The sequence below is a fragment of the Coffea arabica genome, chromosome 3e (genome assembly GCF_036785885.1).
Source record: "Coffea arabica cultivar ET-39 chromosome 3e, Coffea Arabica ET-39 HiFi, whole genome shotgun sequence".
In the NCBI taxonomy this organism is placed as follows: domain Eukaryota; kingdom Viridiplantae; phylum Streptophyta; class Magnoliopsida; order Gentianales; family Rubiaceae; genus Coffea; species Coffea arabica.
In genome coordinates, this window is record NC_092315.1 from 2245515 (window position 1) to 2267458 (window position 21944).

The 21944-nt window shown below is 32.1% G+C and overlaps 1 protein-coding gene across 2 annotated transcripts; it reads left to right on the forward strand.

Annotated features, from left to right (window-relative positions):
* The first annotated feature begins 1680 nt into the window (after nucleotides 1–1680).
* Nucleotides 1681–10818, forward strand: LOC113735339 (uncharacterized). Of its 2 annotated transcripts, none has more exons than XM_072084258.1 (8): nucleotides 1681–1962; nucleotides 4405–4919; nucleotides 5573–5651; nucleotides 5727–6113; nucleotides 7595–7683; nucleotides 9057–9097; nucleotides 9201–9298; nucleotides 10272–10818. In XM_072084258.1, the coding sequence occupies exons 1-8, from the start codon at nucleotides 1954–1956 to the stop codon at nucleotides 10404–10406; spliced, it is 1353 nt and encodes a 450-aa protein (XP_071940359.1). In that variant the 5' UTR covers nucleotides 1681–1953; the 3' UTR covers nucleotides 10407–10818. The 2 variants fall into 2 exon arrangements, with proteins under 2 accessions (XP_071940359.1, XP_071940358.1); XM_072084257.1 differs by having other exon boundaries at nucleotides 1739–1962; nucleotides 7595–7716; nucleotides 10272–10621.
* Nucleotides 10819–21944: the final 11126 nt, after the last annotated feature.

Genomic DNA, 21944 nt, shown 5'->3' on the forward strand with positions numbered 1-21944 from the left:
ATAACAACATAGATTCGTGTTTAGGATCCTATTCGCCTTTTATGCTTGTTAATTACATATATAATAATGCAGTAGTTTTCAATTTGCAATTCAAATTTTGAAAATCTTGGCTTGATTACTTTTTTTAAAAACTTATTTCAAGGAGTAGAAAGGATAGTATAAACAAATATGATAGTCTTGAAGTTTTTGTAACTTTTCTCGTTATTGCTTATAATTTTCATTGCAATTTTTGTCGCAAATTTTATATATTTCAAATTTATTTTTTGAAAAATATATGCAATAGGTTTGATACATTTAAAAAAAATGCAGAGCCCAAAAATAGCAAGGTCAATAATGGTAGAATTTATTTTAAATAATTATAAGGAATTATCAAATTTATGCAATTTTCTTGTGCCTCTATAATAAAAAAAATAAATTTTTTAGTTCATGTTGGAAACTATAAACTAAATTAAGACTTTTTTTTCTTGTTATCTTACATGACAATTAGGTTGCAACAATAATATCATTATAGAAGTAAAATTTGAAAGTAAATCACATTGAGAATATTTTATAGAAAGAGTGTTATTTTGATTAAAAAAAACTCATAAAAAAGTTATACATTGACATACACAAGTGGAATTGGAAGCGGGGTGTATCTACATGTAATAGGAGAAATAAAAAAGGCGCTCCCTCCATTTCATTAAATTGTCATACTTTCCATCCATTTTGGGATTTGTTGTACTTTTCTATTTTGGAATGTTCCAAAATTAAGAAGATAAAAAACTTGGGGAGCCCCTAAACTATTATCGTTGTTTACTTTTGGCCTCTCATCTAAATTTTGTTTCTGATTGCTACTTGAACAATTAAAACTGCACACTTTAAGGATTTTCGGTGACTTTAGGCATAAATTTGGCCGTATTCAAAGGATGGAAATCCTCAAAAGAGATAACCCATCAATTTCTTAAGCACACCATTAAATTCTTCTTCACAAATCTTGTGAAAAAAAATTGAAGGGTTATCTTTTTTGAGGGTTTTTGATGCTGATTGCAAAGGTTCAATTATGAATAGACAAAAATGCCTTTTAAGTTTAGCCAAATTTTTGCCTAAAGTCACAGCAAGTTCTTAACGTGTGCAGTTTTAATTGTTCAAGGGCCAATCAGAAATAAAATTTTGATGAGGAGCTAAGAGTAGACAACGGCAATAGGCAATAGTTTAGGGGCTCTTCAGATTTTTTACTCCAAATCACTTTTTAATCACTCGATCACTTTAATTAATCATATCATGTACATATTATTATTTAAATTTAAAATTTTAATTTATAGATATAAAATTGAAAAAAATTACAATAATTACAATCAAATCATATATTTTGGGGGTGTTTTTGAAAAACTTTATTGTAGCAGAGTTTTTAGAGTATATTTTGAAATATTTTTAGAATATGTTTTAAGATATTTAAGAGTAGAAGAGTTTCTAAAATATATTTTGAGATATTTTTTAAAATTTTAAAAAAATTTAAACTAATTTTTAGATTACCTTTTAGAGTATTTTTTAAAAAATTTTATTATATTTAAAAAATTATTTTTTAAAAAACACTCCAAAAAAGGTTCCAAATAGAGCAAATTATTTTTAAAAATAAATGTTTGACAAAATAATTGGGATGACAGAGTGAATATAAAACGTGAATAGCCAGGTCCCAATCTCAATTTCATTTGGTGAGAGAGAAAAAGGTTAAAACCTAAGGGCCAACCTGAACAGAATAGAGCCTGCATGAATTTAGGAGTTCACTAGTTTCTGTTTCTTCTGAGAAAGCATCAAGAAAGCCTCGTAATGCTTAGGCTGTTTTCATAATTTGGCATATTTGAGGAAAAAAAAAGGTCTTTTTTCGGTGATTAAAATCAGGACTCGTTTGACCGGTTTTTGTGGTTTCCACGCCGTCCTGTTTATGCGGTGCAGACAAATTCTACTACCGTCGGAATGGAAAAGGTGTGTTCTTCTCTCTTTGTTCGAGGTTTACTTCTTGAATCTGCTTTTATTGCTTCAATTGAAAGTGTTCTTATGGGGTTCAAGATAAAGTGGGGTTCAATAGATCGAAGCGATAAGACGGAGTGGGACGGTAGCTAGCTTAGTTGATCAAGCCTTTCTTTTGGGAAACATACAATGGTTTCAACTTTTGCTATAAGTGTCATGTTTTCTGCATGCTAGATAGCAAAGCAAACTGAGGAATGTAGTACCTCAGTGAAATGTTCAGCTGCTCACATCTTTTTGTGGGTTTTATTTGTTCCTTTTGTTTACTGATAGTATTTTTTTAAACGGCTGCTGAATTCTTTGAAGGATATATAGTAAACTTAATAACAAAATGTAAGAATATCGAAGGCTTTTAAAATTTTCGATATGTGAATATTTGTAGAATTTTTTCTAACTTCTGGTTATTTTCTTAGTGGTTTATTTCAACTAATACTTTTTATAGTACTTACATATTTAGGGGCTGCTTGGTTAAAGGGTTTGGGAATCACAGAATGGAATAAATCCCTTATTTGTTGCTTGGGTTAAGCCTATTGGAATGCAATTTTTGGAATCATTTCTAAAAAATTGACTTATCCCGTTCCCGAGCAAATTGGGAGGTTTTGGACAAAATCCTCAACTTATTCCTTTAGACAACATTTATGACGGACCTACCCTCTCTTTCTCTCCATCACACGCCGCACCTTCTGTTCTTTTTCTTTATCAGATTTCCTATCTCTTCTTCTTCATCATATAGTCTTCATCTCTTATCCAAAATTTCTTCTCCGTTGCCTCTGCAATTTTCGTCTCCGTATGCCAGCTTTTCTCTTCCTTCTTCTCTATTTTTTCAGGCGACTCACTGGCTAGCTAAAAATAAAAAAGGAAAGAAGGGAATCTGACACAATAACACTAACTGGACCAAAATGCTATGCTCTGGACCCATCACATTCTCACTTTTATTCCACTCACGCTACTCACTGTGTTTTCTTGAATTAAGCATTCAATGGAAGCTCAGAAACAAAAGGTCAATCGATTCTTGATCTTTTGGTTATTTGATCCATGAATACTGGTATAGTTTGGTTGGGCTTCTGGTTGCCTTGTACCTGTTTGTAAAATTGTCTGCCTGAATACCTTTCAGTTTCATTAGTTATGGGCATTAAATACAAAACCTGTCAGTTTTCCATAAAGAGCTAGTATGTTATGGGCAATTTCTTTTTTTTTTTTTTTAACTTTCACATATTTAATTTATGTTAAATACAAAACATACTAGTTTTCCTTTGAGCGCAATTTAACTAATTTTTCCCATAAAGAGTTGGTATGTTTCCCATAAAGAGCTGGTACAAAACATACTACAAAACCTGTCAGTTTTCCATAAAGAGCTGGTATGTTATGCGCTATTTAACCAATTTTTCATATTTAAACAAATTTATGACAATTAAAATAACGTATTTGAAAGTTGCGTTTTTATTTGGAAGAATACATTCCTTGGATGCGTTTTTCACCCTTTGGGAAGAGATTCAAAAATCGTCACCATTTGGGAAGTTAGTTTAAAAACTCCCTTTTTTTGGGAATTCTCTCCTTGTTAATGCAGCCACTATATTTATTTTCTGGTATTAATTTTTTTTATGATTTATGATTTTCTTATGTTTTATCAAAAAGTTAATAACTATTGTAGTTACAATTATGGAGATGTTAATTTGTCGTATGTGTAATTCTTTTGTTTTATAAGAATTGTTATATCAGGTGTAAATTTGAAATTTAATTGCATTTAATTCCGAAACACTCATCAAATCAGGCATCAGGAATTGGAATGATGCTAATTCCAATGTGTGAACCAAGCTAGATATTGGAATGAAAAGTTTAATTCCAAAACCAGAGTCTATGATTCCATTCCATTTCCGATTCCAATCTGTGAAACAAGCACCCCCTTAGTAAAACAGAAACTTGGTCTTGATAATTTATTTTTTTTCATAAATTCTATGGAAATCAAGAGCGTTAGGACTCCAACACACCAGCGCCAATTCATATTGGAAAGAGAAAACTATGATCATTTTTAGTTCCCTATTGTCCTTCTGAAACTTGGGGTGATCGGAAACAGTTCCCAGCAGTCAGTATGTTACCCACAAGTTGATTTTGAGGTATTTGAACTGATTGGTCAATTTCCTTCGTGGGCTGGCGACTGTTGGTCACCCCTTCCTCTACCCTATTTTCATCTTTTATCTCCCCATATTTGAGTGGTTTCATCTTAGGAGTAAAAGATGCTAGCCACAATGCTTGAAGCATAAACAGCATCTCATGGCATTTGCTATTTTTTTTTAAAGTTATTTCAATATTGATGTAGTCACTGTCTTACTTATGTGTGTCTGTTTATATCTCTGACATTTTGTTTCTTGGTGACTTGACACGTGATTGGTTACCAAGCAGCCTGTCGCCATTTATGATGACCACTTTGCGAAGAGGGCTTCTACTTTTGCCTATAGGTATCAGGGCACAGAAAAGAAGCTGTCGACTTTCTCATACACCTATCAGGACGATTTTGGTGAGCCATACGAGCCCTACTTGGATTTGGAGGAACTAATTGAGCGTGCTCTCCTGCATGATGATGTGGATGAATTTACTTCTTTGATAGATGAGTATAAAAGTGCAAAAGATGTGCCTGAATGGGTTTTGACTCAAATGTTTACACTCGATGCTGTCCAATGTTTTACTGCTGCGCTGAATGGGCAAACAAAAAGCAAATTTTGTTTATATGGACATGAATGTTTTTCTGGCTGTAGCAAGCCCCCCCTTTTGCATCTGGCAGCATCATATGCATCTGTTGAAATAACGAAAAAGTTGCTCGCCTGTGGGGCTGGAGCTGGAGTAGATGACAAGTGTGAGACTGACTTTGATGACATGAAGGGTTTGCTGCCACTTGATCTTGCCCTTGGAGCTGCAGGGTATCTACTTGATCTTTTTCTTGCTGGGACAAATTCCCTTTCCTTGTCTAGCTGAATTGCTAGGGGTAGGAAGTTTATTATAATGCATCCTTGAAACCATTGGGCGTTTTTGGATAGAAGATTATTTGGAAAAATTAGGTAGCATAACACTGTAGCACTTTTTGCAGTATAATGTAAGTGAGATAAAAATGTGGTTGGGATTAGAAAAGGTGGTTGAAATTTGTGTTTATGATGCTAGCAGAAAAATATTTGAAAAAAAAATTTTCCAGATCATTGTAGGCAAACAAACCTGTTGTTTTGAGTCTCCTATAGCACATTATAGTGCGAAGGGCACCCACAATCTTTAGCTCATAGTGTGTTTCACTGTATTCAAGGAAACCAGACACATGTAGACACTTATTGCTATCAAGCATGCTATATATCACGGTAATCCTAAGCCATTTTGCAAGTCACTTGCTACAAGAATTAAGGGTATTTTATGTATAGTACATATTGATTGATTTGGGGATCTTCTAAGAATAGAAGCGAACACCAAACAAAGTCATTGACCTTCACAATGGCACAGTTTAAGGCGCAAGTGCCAGATGAGGACTAGGTCTACCGTTGGCTATTAACAACTGTGCTCGCAAACTTATCACCTTCGTTTTGTGTAGGTCAGGCATATGGATCGATGGTTGGACCTGGAGGGATTCAATCTTCAGGCTCATTTATAGTCTTTGTAGGGCGAGAAAGGTTTTTACTGAATATTGTTGGGCATTTTTGCTTTCTTCTGGCTTTACATTGTCTGATTGAGTAATTTTTTGGCAGAGATTTGCTTTAGAAATTGTTAGACTGCTTGCACAAAGGACAAAGTCTGTTAAGGAAGAATTGGTTCATTCTGTTAAGAATCGCAAACTCGTTGCAGTGGCTGCTCTTCTGATGGTAGCCCATAAAAGAGTAATGCCTTTAAAACTTTCCAAGGAAGCACATGGCCTTCCTTTAGATGAAGTGATTCATATTGAGGATCTTGTGGCAAACGAGATAACAGTTTTAGATATGCTTCAAAGGAGATCCTTGTATGCAAAGTTGGATAATGAGCTGCTTCAGAAATGGAAGGATAAAAGGCTCACAATGAAGATGATATTGCTGTTATTTGGCATATTTGAGCGGATTGGTGATTCTTTGGGAGCATGTCTCCAATTAGATCCACGTCAGGTATAGCTTCATACCTGTTAGGTATTATTTGCATTTCCCTTTCTCTGGAGATATGCTCTGGTTGGTTGGCATAGCCTTTATCAACTTTTTCTATGTGGCTCCTAGTAAATGTTACCATGGGATTTGGTATGTTATTACGCTTGCTTTACAACTTTCTTAAGTATTGCAGATTTCTTTTTGTCACTCATAATCAATGCTGCCCTGGTTTAGTGTAGGAAAAATAACTGACTGAGAGACATATTGCCTCGAAAGTTACTGCCTACATACCTAACCTTCCAAACTTGACAGTATATCTTCATTCTTTTATCCAACAACTTAGGCATAATTAGACTTGGACAATTGCATAAATCTTGTGTCTTAGATAGTAACAATTTAAATTTATGTGTAATGGTGTTTGTGATGCAAGAAGAGTCCTTGAATGTAACGTATTATAGTTTTGTCATTTGTTTCAGTCACCTATGTTTCTCCTATATGAGAAAGAATCTAGCTTTAATCTTGAAATAATTTTGTTGCTGTCCATTTCTATTGATTTGACCAAGAAATGCGAATTAGGTGTTTTTTAAAACTTTACTGTAGATGTATTTGGAGAAAATTTTGTTTATGTCATATTTTTGGGTGTTTTTAAAATTTTAAAATTCTTGAGGTGATATTAACAATTTTGAAGATTATCCTCCTCCCCTTAAATTTCTCCCCACCCTACCTGCCACTTTCCTCCACCCCCCCTTCCCTCCCCTCTCTCCCCCCTCCGTTGCCCACTCCTCCTCCTCCTCTGCCCCACCCCGCTCCTCTGCTGTCCCCCTTGCCCGCCAGAGGAGGATGGGGGGAGCGGGGTGGAGCAGAGGAGGAGAGGGGGGAGAAGAGTGGGAAGAGGGAGGAGAGGAGGGGGGAGGAGGGTGTGGCGGGCAGGGGAGGTGGTGAGAATTTGGTGGGAGGGAGATGGGTGGTGGTGGTTGAGGAAGAAAGGCTTATTTGTTTCATTTTATTTATTGTTCTTGGTTTGATAATTTTTGGTTTGTTTGAAAGGTGTATTGGGTTGTTTTTGGAGTGTGTTACTGTAGACTTGTATTTGAAAAACTAGGGCCTCTGCTTGGATTGGGGATTTTTTGAAAAACTTGTTTTTCAACTACTATGCTACAGTAATAGACAAACAAAAACAACCTCAAAAACAATTTCAAAAATACCAAAAACACAAAAAAAAACCTCAAAAACATAAAAAAAGAACTTCACAAACACCAAAAACAAGAAAACAACCTTAAAAAACACAAAAAATACCCTAAAAAATAACCTCATCTACAGTAAAAGTTTTTCAACTACATTGCTACAGTAAAATATTTAAAAAACACCCCCAAAAACAGCTAATCCAATCTTTCATTAGATAGACATTCTGGTTTGCATTATGGTTCTTTCTGTTAATTATATTAGGCTCTTAAGTTTACCTTTTGCATCATAGATGCGTAACTTTTTTCATGCATTCTTTTCAGACTGATGATAAATTGGCTGCACAGATTGCCTGGATCTTCAAGAAAGCAGGATTGCCTGTGAAGGATAGAGACATTTATGGCGTTCGCAGGTTCTGGTGCTGTTTGTGCCTTTGTTGTTTTAGGTTGTTTATTGCATAGCCTTCTACCAACTTCTGTCAAACCAGCTGTCACGTGTCAACTGGAGTTCTTGAGAGGGATTTATGCCCTATCTTGAGTTCTGATTTGTGTCCGTTTGCATTCAGATGTGCATGTTGTTCAACCATCTAGTCTGTTTAACTGAACTTAGGGTTGTATAATGTCAATTAATATGTCAAAATGCCCTAGCAGCTCTGTTGTCCGGACTCTTCAATTGCCCTGCTCCTATCCATATCAGACTTTTCATTTTGCACTGTAGTATTGCTGTGGGTGGGACTCCATAGCCTGGTCCTGGTAACATAGCCTACCAGTTCTGACAATATCCTATTTACTTCCTTTCTTCTTAACTATAGTAGAGAGAGGCCACGCAGGCTACTATGTGCTCTACTATCCTGAGATCAAATTGTTAGTCAAGGAGTGGATTATCATGAGCTCAACCCTTGTAGGTTCTGTTTGGCCTAGCTTCCATGGAATGCAAGTCCTGACTTGCGTTTTGATAATGTAACTATATTCCAGAGTTATGAAGGAAACTGATAACCCATTTACAGCAAATTCTCCAACTTATAGCATTCTATATGTCTTTGGAGAAGAAAAAGTTTATATGCTTTTTCATGGGTGAAAAATATATAGGGACAATGTTACTTGATGCGATAAAGTTTTTATCTTGAAATGAGTTAATTGTTAATAATTCAAGATTAGCAGATAAGCTTTTGTCCTCATTTTGAATTTTTCTTTTTCAAAACAAGCTAATCATATCCCAAGATAATTTAGCAATATTATGTTTGAAAAATTGAGGCAATAAACTTGGAAGAGGGTTATGAAAAAGAGAATAAGCTAATTATTCTCATGCTGAAGTCAATTGGAGGGTAATTGTTCCCATGAGTTTTATTATTTGTTCTTAAATTTTGTCTTTTTCCTTTTATGTTGTTGGAATTTTGTTCTTTTTTCTTTTTAAGGAAAAAAATTGTTGTGCTAAGGTTTTTTTATGTCTTAGACGACAAGTCCTAGGACCTGGGATGGACTTCTGGACTCCTATGAAGTGCTACATTGGTATTAAATTTTTAAGCTAAGCTGTACCAGGACATACTATGGATTTCTGGAAATGTGATTACCATATGAAGCCCATATATCACAGTTCACATCTTGCTCAGTAGCCTTTCTTGTAGCATAACCTAAAACATTTTTCTCTTTCCAATGCCCTTTCTCTTGAGCCTTTACATGATTTGTGATGTTACTTTAATATTTTTCTCTCTTCCCCTGTCCGTTGTTTTAAGCCTTGATTGACTGCTGATACCTTTTTCCTGTTTGTTACTATCATTGAATCCAGCAAGGGTATTGGTGACAGTCCAGATTGGATAAATGAGCTATGTGAGTGTTGCATTCTTCCCTTTAAGAGAAGTTTTTATGTGGTTTCCAATAATGGCAATTTGCTTGAAGAAATATTATTGACCATTTCGGTTTACATTGTCAGTTGATCCAACAAGGGTTGAGCCAAGCAGTTTCGATGTTTTTGCACTCATGGGCAAAAGGGATTTGGATGAACACAGGATAGAAGTTCCTAAAGTACAGGTATCATCTCAAGTACATGACAGTGTTAACTGTTTTTTGGTGTGATCTTTAGCCAGCTGGTGCACTTATCAGACTCTCTGTCATAAATGATACATCAGTTTGATGCCTATATCTCTTTTTATTTGTCAAATCATCTAAAGACAGTACTAGGAAAGTCAAATTTAGCTGCTATTTTAAGGCAGGTTTTTTCTGTGTTGATGGAAATCACTAGTTTTAGTGTTTGGGTGTAGCGTGTTGTAAGAATCACAGTTTACGACTTTACAATACATACTGTGTTGTCTATGTTAAGAATTATATCTCCTGCATTAAAAAACTAATTATTAGATGATGTTGCCTTCTACTAGTTGAGCTAATAAACTTGGACAAAGAATAATCTTTACTTGGGATTGGAATTACACTATTGCTTATCAGCAATACATTGAACAAAAATACTGAGCTGCCTTTATCATAAAAATCTTGGACCTCAAAATTATATTTTTGCAAAAATCAAGGTTAGGATGAGTAATATCTGTGTTCTGTTCCTTTTTGGTCTGATAACATGTTTATGTCTCTATCTTTAATACAGATTTGCACTGATCTTAATGCAAGCAATGCAAGCTTAGGCAGCATGACTTTGACACTATTCTTTCTTAAGCTCAAAATCAAACATTGTGTAATTTTCAATTTGTCCTTAACAGGTAGGACATGCACAAAAATGCTGTCTTATGATATAATTAAAGAAAAATTTGCCCATGCTGATTTGCCTGTGTGGATAACTGCACTTGTAATCTGTCAGGGAATGGGATCTGGTTTTGTCACGCTGGTGCAGTAAATTTATAGATCTATATTGGCTATACTGTTTCACCTTGAAGTCTTCTACTTTTAATGTTGTTTGGGGTTATTGAAGTGTATCCTACTATTATCCAGCAAAACATGAAATGTTTCTTTATTTCTGCTTTGTGATAATGTTTCCTTCTGCTTCTGCGATAACCAGGCATTACATGGTCAATCGTGCAAGCAACAAGCATCATATGGTATTCCTGTTGGCCGACCATCGTATCACACACCTGGCTTTTCAGGGAGCAAACCAGGAATTTGGATCTGCTGCTCAACGGAGAATAACATCTAATATGGTTCCAAATGCTCGCATCACCAACCATTGTGCTTTTTTGGTGACAACGTTGAGAAGGGGGATGCGATACATTAAGATGGTCTGATATGGTGCTTTGAAAGTAGTGCCTTGGTGGGTTGTTTCTAACACTTGATTGATTGTCAGTCTTAGTGAAAAAGTTTAGAAACGCAATAGCGAACTAAAATAGAATGAAAAAATCTCTTCAAACTCTAGCTATCCTAAGAAAGCTGAGTAGCATAAGATGAGATGGTCTTCCTAATACAAGACATCGACATCACAATGTTATGTAAATCTCCCTTCCCCTCTGCTTCTCAAATCCTACCTGTCTCATTCTAGGCGGAAAAAAAAAAGTTGTGTAAATACTCTCACAAATGTTAGAAAGGACGTTCAAATTTGGGAGTTATAACAATTATATTGTATCGATGTGAAATAAAAAAGTAATTGAAAAGTATATAATCAAACCTTAAAGTTTTCTAAAACCATCCTTAAATAATAATGTTGTTTCAAATAAATTACTTTTTAAAGACATTATTACTTTTCAAATAAATTACTTTCACTCCTGAACTAACTCTAATCTTGAAATAATACCCGATTGCAGTTTATGGAATGAATTGCGATGAAACTATATTCTTAACTAATAATCTCAAAGTCAATATGCGTAAACATTTGTGCTCGAAAATTATAAAATTGCATCGAAATTTGAAATATTGCTTGATCAAGAAATTACAGGGAAAGGATACTTGGTAAATCAAACTCAAAATTTTGATGTTTATAAGTGAAGAGAATTCACAAATTTGTGATTGTATTATTATATAATACAACATCAAAGTAGTCGAGGGGGTTTAATCTAGTAACTAAAGTTGAGACCCAGTAATTAGAGATCCTACATTCTAATTTCCTGCCTTCTTTTCGCTTTTTAAATCCCATCCCTCCCTTGTTAGAGGGAGAGAAAAAAAAAAAGCAACATCAAAAGTAACCAGGGGACATTGAAAAAAGGCTACCAAGTTATTTATTGAAGTTTATTGCACAATGATTTTGAAACTCCTTCCGTGGACATTAGCTTGAAGTTGGAGTATCATGGACATCTTCCAGTTATCGTAAGTCTGCTCAAATCATAATTATATAGATTGACATGTGATTACACACTTCAATTGTTTATGATTTCAATTAAGTAGGATTGTATCTCCAGTAAAAAAAAAAGTGAAAATTTTTCTTTTCCTCTTTTATATCCCAATGAAGCATTTTAAATTAATTCATTCTGCCTTGTATAATATTCTGCCTTTTTTTTTTTCGGTGCATTGGAGGCCTGCAGGCCATTTACAAAATGTGACTAAACGTGGGATGCAATCCCCCACGTCATCATTTAAACATTTCTCAACGAGGTGGCCTATCCTTTGGTGTTAGTTCTTGCTGGTGGCTCCACTTTGCAAGGCTATCCGCACAACCATTTCCTTCTATCAAAGTGTGGGTCAACCACTGAGCACCAAGAAAGGGCTAAAGTTCATCTTTGGGTTGTAGGTTAAGGATTTTAACCCTGTCTACTAGCCCGTTATACGCAACCTCTTTAGCTTTTCCTTCCCCTTAAATTAGGATAAATTTTTTATACTTACTAGCCTCTTATACACAACCTCTTTAGACTCCGCTCCCCCCTAGATTAAGATAGATTAGGTTTTTTTTTTTTCCTGGTAGATTTTTTCAAAAAACCCAGTGGTTTGGTATTTTTCTGTTTGGTTTCCTCTTCTCTTCTCATTTTTTGCCTCAAATGAAATGCATATTTCAAGATTTTGAGATCTTGGTTTACTTGCTATGTGAGGAAGTAATTAGGTTGAATGATTAGTTGCACTATCAATGAAAAATATTTGGAATTGTGCGTGGATAAGTATCAGTTGAGTTGCGGGTTAGTAATTATGGATGCCACTCATTATATATAGTTCAAGCAAGAAAAAAAAATTTCCATTTATTTGGCTCAGGAATGGCATGTAAGTTTCCAGATTTTGAGACATAGGTATAGGGTTTGAACAAGGAGTTGATTTGACCTATAATATTTTCAGTTTGATTTCTTAATTTTACTTGACGATAGAGGCATTTCTATTTAATTGTAGTTGGAAATAACAGCCATTGTCTCTATAACTGGACCCAAGCCTCTTTTTTAGGTTCATGTTGTCATGAATAAAAATTTTTTGGCGAAAATGTTTGTAGCATTTCGTTATGATGTTTTTTTTAAAAAAAAATTTCTTTGCTTTTGCATAATTAGTTTCTTTGTGAATGGTCAGTTCTTCTGTGCTACTATTTTGTATTGTTTTATGTCATGATTTCTATTGTACTTCTGTAGGTTAAATACATGATTTTTCAGCCTTTGACAATAAATTTGTGGTTTACTGGTTAGCTATTTTAATCAAGAAATGTTTGGATACTAAGTCTGTCGATATTCATGATTTTGCCATGAGATTTGAGCAACTTCTTTATAGTAATTCCATGTGTTACATGATTTTCTCAATAGGAGTTAATTTTAAAAGGTCTACCAACTACAATTCCATTGATTTGCTTCCTAGACTAATACTTAGGATTGATGTAAATATAAAATTCAGGAGGTAAGTGATGGCTTTATGTAGGTTTACTTGCATTCTTTTTTATTTTTTTTTTTAAAGTTGTATTGTTTTGTAACTAATGGATTTTATCATTCAGAATTGCTGATTTTGAATTTACTCGAGAATGTGCAATATTTGATCTACTAGACATTCCACTCTACCATGATTGGATAGTTGACCCCCAGGTATGAGTTGTTGAGCTTAATGCAGTTTTTTCTTATATAACTTAACTCTATTGGGTGTAATTTGGAACTATAAAGAGCAGTTTTCATTAGTTAGATTTAAGATAGATTAAAACCTGAAAAGTGAGTTTAGACATCAAACTGCTGTTTTGTTAATAATTTCGATATATTTGGTAACAATTCTATTGGGTGATTAGCTTTAGTTAAAATCTAGCAGCTAAAGTTAAAAGGTGAAACCTATTTTCCATTAATTTTCTTGGGGTAATTATTCTCTCATGCTGGACATATCTTTCTTGAAGATTTGTGAAACTTTCTAGCTTCTGCATAAAAAAAATGTATGTTTGGAGTTAATTCATCAGAATTGTTGGTTCATTTTCTTACATGTACAATCATGGTTTGGATTTTGACTGTAAATAAGTAGTCTGTACAAATTAGGAATACATTGGTTATTCATACTTATGCTGTTTATGGCTATGCTTATGATTTTTTGCTGCAAAATGTTGAACTGAGAGATCATGTGGCTAAGCAGCTAAGAAGAAGGAATCTATTGTGCTGTGTTAGGTATTCATATCGCCTCATTAGGAGTGCAACTCAATGTTAAATTGATTATTGTAATATTTTATTTTGCTTAGCTTTTTCCTAGAGAACAATTTCATTTGACATTTTTAGTTAATGTCTATTATGTAGTTATCATTGTTAAAGAACTCAACCACAGGAATTTTGTAATAGTTAGGTTGCTGATTAATATGGCTCAATTGCCATTTCAGTTTATACATGACTTACTTTTTTTTATACGTATTTATGAATCATGATGTTATGTACACTTTTTTCATTCTATGTTAATGTGTTTTATGGGTGATCATTTGTAACTGCCAAATTCTTTGGTTGTTTTTTGCAATTAGTGATTTATGTCTTAAGTTTCAAATAAAAATATATAAATGAAGAGTTTAAACTATAGGTAAATAAATGAACTGTCTTAAAAGGTAAAGAAGTAATTTTGTAAAGCAGAGTCAGTTCACATTGCTTCACATAACAGATTTTGTACTGCATTCAATTATTCCTTTCTTTTTTGATTCCGCAACTCATTAAACCAAGAAATGAAACGAGACAAAAATAATTTGGTTCACTTCTACTCCTTTCTCTCCATTCAAATAGACACTTATCTTTCAAACAGGATTAAGAGAACTAAAAGTCAATACATTGTATATCATATTTCATTCATATATAGAAATGCAGGACACGTGTTTTTAAAACTCTTAATCCACTTTCGATTTCTTTTCTCCATGCATTGAAGTTCCATTTGATAGTAATACACAGCAATAAGAAAAGCCAGGAAAATTGACATGATGAAAAAAATTGCAGGGCTTAAGCTGTAAACAAATAAATGAACTGCCTTGAAAAGAAAATAGAAAATGAGTGTTTTTTTGTTTTGTAATAATTTTACTTTCTTTGAGCATATTATTAATCAAAAATCAAAGCCATATTTTGTTTACGAGGATAATAATAAAAAGTAAGAAAACCTATTGTAGGTATAATAAAAAGTAAAAAATTCCTTAGAAAATCATGCCTATAAAAAGTTGATAATTTTTAGTTGATAAAGAAAACACATAAAGAGCTAGTAGTTTTTGGGGAAAAGGGTTTCCTTAGTTTTATATGTAACTATCAAACACTTATTGTTTCTTTTTTTTTCCAGTCACTTGTATGCGATTTAAAATGTAAACACTTAGTTATGAAATAAAGGCTTTTAAAACTTATGATATAGACAATTCGTTGTATTACAAGAGTTTTTAATTTTTTTTCTTTCTTTTTTGATTCCGTAGCTTGATACACCAAGAAATGAAACGAGACAAAACAATTTGGCTCATTTCCACTTTCTCTCCATTCAAATAGACACTTATCTTCCTAATGGAACTAAGAGAATTAAAAATCAATTCATTGTATATCGTATTTCATTCATGTATAAAAATACAAGGCACATGTTCTTAAAACTCTTAATCCACTTTCATCTTCTTATCTCCATGCATTAAAGTTCCATTTAATAGTAATACATGGCAACAAGCAAAACAAGGAAGACTAATAACATGAAAAAAAAAATTTGAAGGGCTTAAACTGTAGACAAATAAAAAAAAAACTGCCTTGAAAAGAAAATAGAAAATGAGTGTGTTTTTTTTTTGTTATGTAATAATTTTGTTTTCTTAAGCATATTATTAATCAAAAATCAAAGCCATCTTTTGTTTACAAGATAATAATAAAAAGTAAGAAAACCTATTGTAGGTATGATGAAAGGTCAAAAATTCCATTTTAGAAAACCATGCCTGTAAAAAACTGATAATTTTTTTCAATAAAGAAAACACATAAAGAGCTAGTAGTTTATGGGGATCGGTTAGAAAAGCCATAAAAAACTAGTAGCTCCGTTTGGATTAGCTGTTTTTGGGGTTGTTTTTTAAAAACAGCACTGTACCATTTCGTTTTTGAAATACAAGTCCATTTGGATTAGTTGTTTTTTGGGTTGTTTTTCAAAAACTATATGAAAAACTTTTACTGTAGATGTTTTTTGGATTATTTTTAGAGGTATTTTTAAAACATATTTTTGAGTATTTTTATAATTTATAATTTTTATATTTTTATATTTATATACATTTATGCATTTATAATGCATTTATAAATATTTATATATTTATATAAAAATATATAAAAATATTATAAATGTATTATATTATATATAATACATAATATAAATATATTTATAAATGTATAAATGTATAAATTATAAATGAATATTATATAAATGTATAAATGTATAAATTATAAATTTTATATTTTTATATAAATATACATTTATAAATATTTATAAATAAATATATTTCTATATTTCTATAAAAATATATAAATATATAAATGTATTATATTATATATAATACATAATATAAATATATTTATAAATGCATAAGTGTATATTATTATAAATGTATAAATTATAAATGAATATTATATAAATGTATAAATTAATATATTATTAATATTATGTATAAATGTATTAATATAATTAATATAAATTTATAAATGTATTAATATTATGTATAAATGTAAAATTAATATTATGTATATTAATATAAATGTATAAATGTATTATATTATATATAATACATAATATAAATGTATATTATAAATATACATTTTTATATATTATGTATAAATGTACATTTATATATTATACATTTATATAATATATAATATTTATATAAATATATAAAAATATTTTGACCTGAAGATTTAAATTATGAACTTGAAGAGCTCTTTTTTGACCACTGGACCAATCCAAGTGGTTTAATAGTGATACAAGTATTCATTTGATGATTTCTAAAATTTGTCCCTCCCACTAAAGTATCTTTTCTCAAATTTGTATCACTCACTAAAGCTTTCCTTCTTTAATTTTCTCAACTTTATTTCAAGTCTATTATCAGTAATGTTTTAAAATTCATTGCTAAAAATATATTGAATTATACCAAATAAGATTTCTGGTACTTCTACATAAATCATTTTCTCAAACTTATGTGTTTAACAAAGATTAATAGTTTTGATGATTTCTAACAAACAAAATAAGTACTTTGTAACTTTACCTAACCATTATGTGGAGCCCAAAATTCAAAACCCAAAAAACACAAATAAGGCCACTAGATTTATTTCAGCCAAGACACAATAGGTTTTCGAGCAAGGCACCAGAAACGGTTCTTTCTAGGGATTCGAGTACTATTAAGAAGAAGAAGAATTGACTTATTTATGCGGGTAGGAAGACTTTTACAAGAAAATCATATCCGTATTTTATCTTATTAGTTTCAGTCTATAAATTTCTCGTGTTATTGCTCTAATGTCCAATCTTTTGTTTTACTGTAGAAATCCCCCAATTGAATTGAAACTAGTCATGAAAATGTGTTAAATAATTTCAGAGTGCGCAACTATCTCACACATACGGCATCGTGCTATGAGACTTCTAGTTTTCTATTAATGATTTCTGTTGATGGTCTCGTATAATTCAACATGAATAGCTACTATGTTTTCATCGTTGGCATAAGAATTAATCAATGTTTGAAGTGTATAAGATAATGTAAGGCAAATTAATTCTTGCTACAGTTTACGAGACATGAATAAACTATAATTTAGAAATCAATCAAATTATAAAAACATCCTATTATACCAGGAAATTAATTGCACAATCAAAGAGTGGAGTAGGTACTAAAAGGTGTTTAGTTTGCAATTAGCAAGTCTAACATCAATTTACATAAATTCAAATAGAAAGTTTAAAACTCAATTCGATACTTTCCTGCTGCATCTTCTTTAAGAATGGTACGAAAATTACATTTTTTCAATAAATTTTCTTTAACTTTTCCCGCAATTTTGTTCAAATTGTCTTCTGTAAGATCCATGGTCCTGACTTTGCCTCCTTTCTCTCACAATTTTGTTTCTTTCAAATTGCCAAACAAATTCACAATTGAATCAGCAGTTTTGTTGGTGAATCCCTTCACATACTCTACATGAACTTTAATTCCTCACCTTTTTAACTCAGATTTCAAAACTGTGAATTTACTTTTTGCAACTAACAAGAAAAGAAGGCGATAAGAGTAAATCTAACACATTTATTTAATGACTTTAAAGGTTATACAATAGAATTAACTAGAAAAAAGAACACTAACATATATTTTAAAATTACTAACATAATCAGTTTAACACGGTCCTCAGTAGTAGCAAGTCTAATTTCATTCGCAAAGTGCACTGCCTCATAATTGTCGCATTGCACCAACAACTTCTTGTATTGCTTATAATGGTCTTGTGCAACAAAATACTGTAAAGTTTCAATAATAGCTGTGAACTCTACATCAAAAATATTTTTCGCATCCTCAACAACATCAGCCCATCTCTCGTCTTTCATGAAAGAGAGATGATTTCTGTATAATCCTCCATAATACCCTTTACCCACAGGACCACTAGGATTGAATATACCATCTACAGAACATGTCAACTCCCTAAAAAATAAAAATATTTTCACTTTCATCAGCTCCAAAACATCAAAATAAGTTTAAAAACAGCAATCCACTATATCCTTTACTCACATGATTACCAAGATTGAATATACCATCTACAAAACATGTGAACATCCTAAAAAGTAAATATATTTTCACTTTTATTAGTCCCAAAATATCAAGACGATTACAAGAAATAACAGAATAAGAAACTTACTTCTCATTTTGTGATCCTTCCTATTTTGCAATGCTTAGGGGTCTCGTCAACTTATTCATAGGTGCATCTACATCGTGCACCACTTGAATGTTACATTTCTTTATCAAATTGCACAAGACTCGTCTTTTTTTACAAGGCACGGAAGCGAGCCACTGACACCAACTGTCTAATGAAATGACTATGGCCAGGAGCATTCTGTGATATTCATTGTTGGATGCGGCGAAACAAGCTCCATTGTGTATTTGACCTCCAATTCTAAAGTCGTTTGCTTAGACTAAAACGACACTTCAACTAGAGTGTTTACACTTCAACCGATATTTTCCATATCTTTAGTTAGTCTACAGCTTTTCAGAATATCATATGTTGAACTCTTGATTGATGAAAAGCTAATCATTTACAGATCTAATAATTATCTTATACTACCTATTTGTCTATGAGATTTTTTCATGCACCTATGATGTCTGAACTATGGCCATGTTCATTAATTAATTTTCTTTGGAATATTAGTTATTTCCTGTTGTTCAGTACTTCTTTTCTTTCTTTGTTGCTTTAGATAAGAAAAATGGTTAAAATGCAATACCGCTTAAACTTAAGGAAAGTAGACCTTTCTTTAAGCCCTAGGTGCTTGACTCTAATCTTCAACTTTTGTTCCAATTGAAATGTTCTTTATGTTTTTGTTGATGCTGTTTTTGTCCTATAGTGTCCATGGCCTTGACAATCGTTCGGCGTTTATTGCGCAACATCACACCAACCCAAGATTAGTCATTGCTTTTATAACTTGAGAAAACGTTTTGACGGTTGATAATGTTATGGTCTAACAAAGAAAGAAACAAAAATGATGGAAAGGGTGAGAGCAAAATTAAAGAATAAAGTTAGAGAAGAAATGATGGGTATTGATTATGTATTCATTTTTTCTTGATATAGGCTTGAATTTGTTTGTAAAGTATGCTGATCTTTAAAGTAACTCAAGTACTTCGCAGCCTATACATGGTGAGAAAGAGATGAAAGATGGCAACGTTCTAGAAAATTTTAAGACATTGGTAATTTATATAATTTATGAGTTGTGGCTAAAAAGACTAACAATATATGACTATATTATTAATATATGCTCAAGTGTCGTTTTAGTCTATGTAAATAGGGGTGTGCATCGAATTCGAAATCAATAATTCGGAAATTTAAATTCGAAATTTTTTGAAATTTTCGTATTTGATAATTCGACCGAATTTGATTTCAAATTCACCAATTCCGAATTCAAATTCGTACCTAATTCAATTCAGAATTCGGTAAATTCCGATTTCATCGAATTCGAAAAATTTATATATTATTATATAATATAACATTATATAATAAATTTATATATAATGTTATATTATATAAATTTTATATAATATTTTATAATATAAATTTTATATTACATGTATAAAAATATATTTATATATTAAAAACGAATTTGAAATCCAAATCGAAATTCGAATTCCGATTTCGAAATTGAAAATTTCGATTTGAAAAACTCTATTACCGAATTCGAACCAAATTCGAAATATATGAATTCAAAAAATTCGAATTCGATTCCGATTTTCGATTTTGATTTACCAATTTCGAAAATTTCGAATTTGGTCGGTAAATCGAAATTTTTCGATTTTGCACACTCCTATAAGTAAACGACATTAGAGTTGGAGGTCAAATACACAATGAAACTTGCTTCGCCGCATCCCACAATGAATATCACAGAAAACTCCCGACCTATAGTCATCTCATTAGACAGTTGGTGTCGGTGGCTCGTTTCCATGCCTTGTGAAAAAAGACGAATCTTGTGTAATTTGATAAAGAAATGCAATATTTAAGTGGTGCACGATGTAGATGCACCTGTGAAGAAGTTGACGAGACTCCCAAGTATTGCAAAATGGGAAGGATCACAAGATGAGAAGTAAATTTCTTATTTTGATATTTCTTGTAATCATCTTGATGTTTTGGGATAAAGTGAACATATTTTTACTTTTTAAGGAGTTCACATGTTTTGTAGATGGTATATTCAATTTTGGAAATCCTGTAGGTAAAGAATATAGTGCATTGCTGTTTCTTATACTTATTTTGGTGTTTTGGGGCTGATGAAAATGAAAATATTTTTACTTTTTAGGGAGTTGACATGTTCTGTAGATGGTATATTCAATCTTTGTAGTCCTATGGGTAAAGGGTATTGTGGAGAATTATACAAAAATCATCTCTCTTTCATGGAAGGCGAGAGACGGGCTGATGTTGTTGATGATGCGAAAAATATTTTTGATGTAGAGTTCACAGCTATTATTGAAAGTTTACAGTATTTTGTTACACAAGAGCATTATAAACAATACAAGAAACTGTTGGTGCAGTGTGACAATTATGAGACAATGCACTTTGTGAATGGAACTAGACTTGCTACTATTGAGCACCGTGTTAAACTGGTTATGTTAGTAATTTTAAAATATATGTTAGTGTTCTTTCTGCTAATTAACTCTATTGTATAGCCTTTAAAATCTTTAAATGAATGTGTTAGACTTACTCTCATCATTTTCTTTTCTTGTTGGTTGCAAATAGCAAATTTACAACTTTGAAATTCGAGTTGGAGAGGCGAGGAATTAAAGTCCGTGTACAGTATGTGAAGGGATTCACCAACAAGCCTGCCGATTCAATTGTAAATTTGTTCGGCAATTTGAAAGAAGCAAAAGTACGAGAAAAAGGAGGCAAAGTCAAGACCATGGATCTTATAGAAGACAATTTGAGTGAAATTGTCGAAAAAGTTAAAGAAAATTTATTGAAAAAATGTAATTTTCGTACCATTCTTAAAGAAGATACAGCAGGAAAGTATCGAATTGAGTTTTAGACTTTTTGTTTGAGTTTATGTAAATTGATGTTAGACTTGCTAATTGCAAACTAAACACCTTTTAGTACCTACTCCACTCTTTGATTGTACAATTAATTTCCTGATATAATGGGATATTTTTACAATTTGATTTATTTATAAATTATAGTTTATTCATATCTCATAAACTGTAGCAAGAATTATTTTGCCTTACATTATCTTATCCACTTCAAACATTGATTAATTCTTATGCCAACGATGAAAACATGATAGCTATTCATGTTGAATTATACGACACCATTAACAGAAATCATTAATAGAAAACTAGAAGTCTCAGAACACGATACCGTATGTTTGAGATAGTCGCGCAGTCTAAAATTGTTCAACATATTTTCATGATTAGTTTCAATTCAATTGGGAGATTTCTACAGTAAAGTAAAAGATTGGACATTAGAACAGTAACACGATAAATTTATAGACTGAAACTATTAAGATAAAAGATGGATATGATCTCCTCGTAAAAGCCTTCCTACCCGCATAAATAAGTCCATTCTTCTTCTTTTTAATGGTACCCGGACCCCCAGAAAGAATCATTTCTGGTGCCTTGTCTGAAAACCTATTGTATATTGCCCGAAGTAAATCTAGTGAGTTTACTTATTTTTTTGGGACTTTGGGATTTGGCCTCCACATA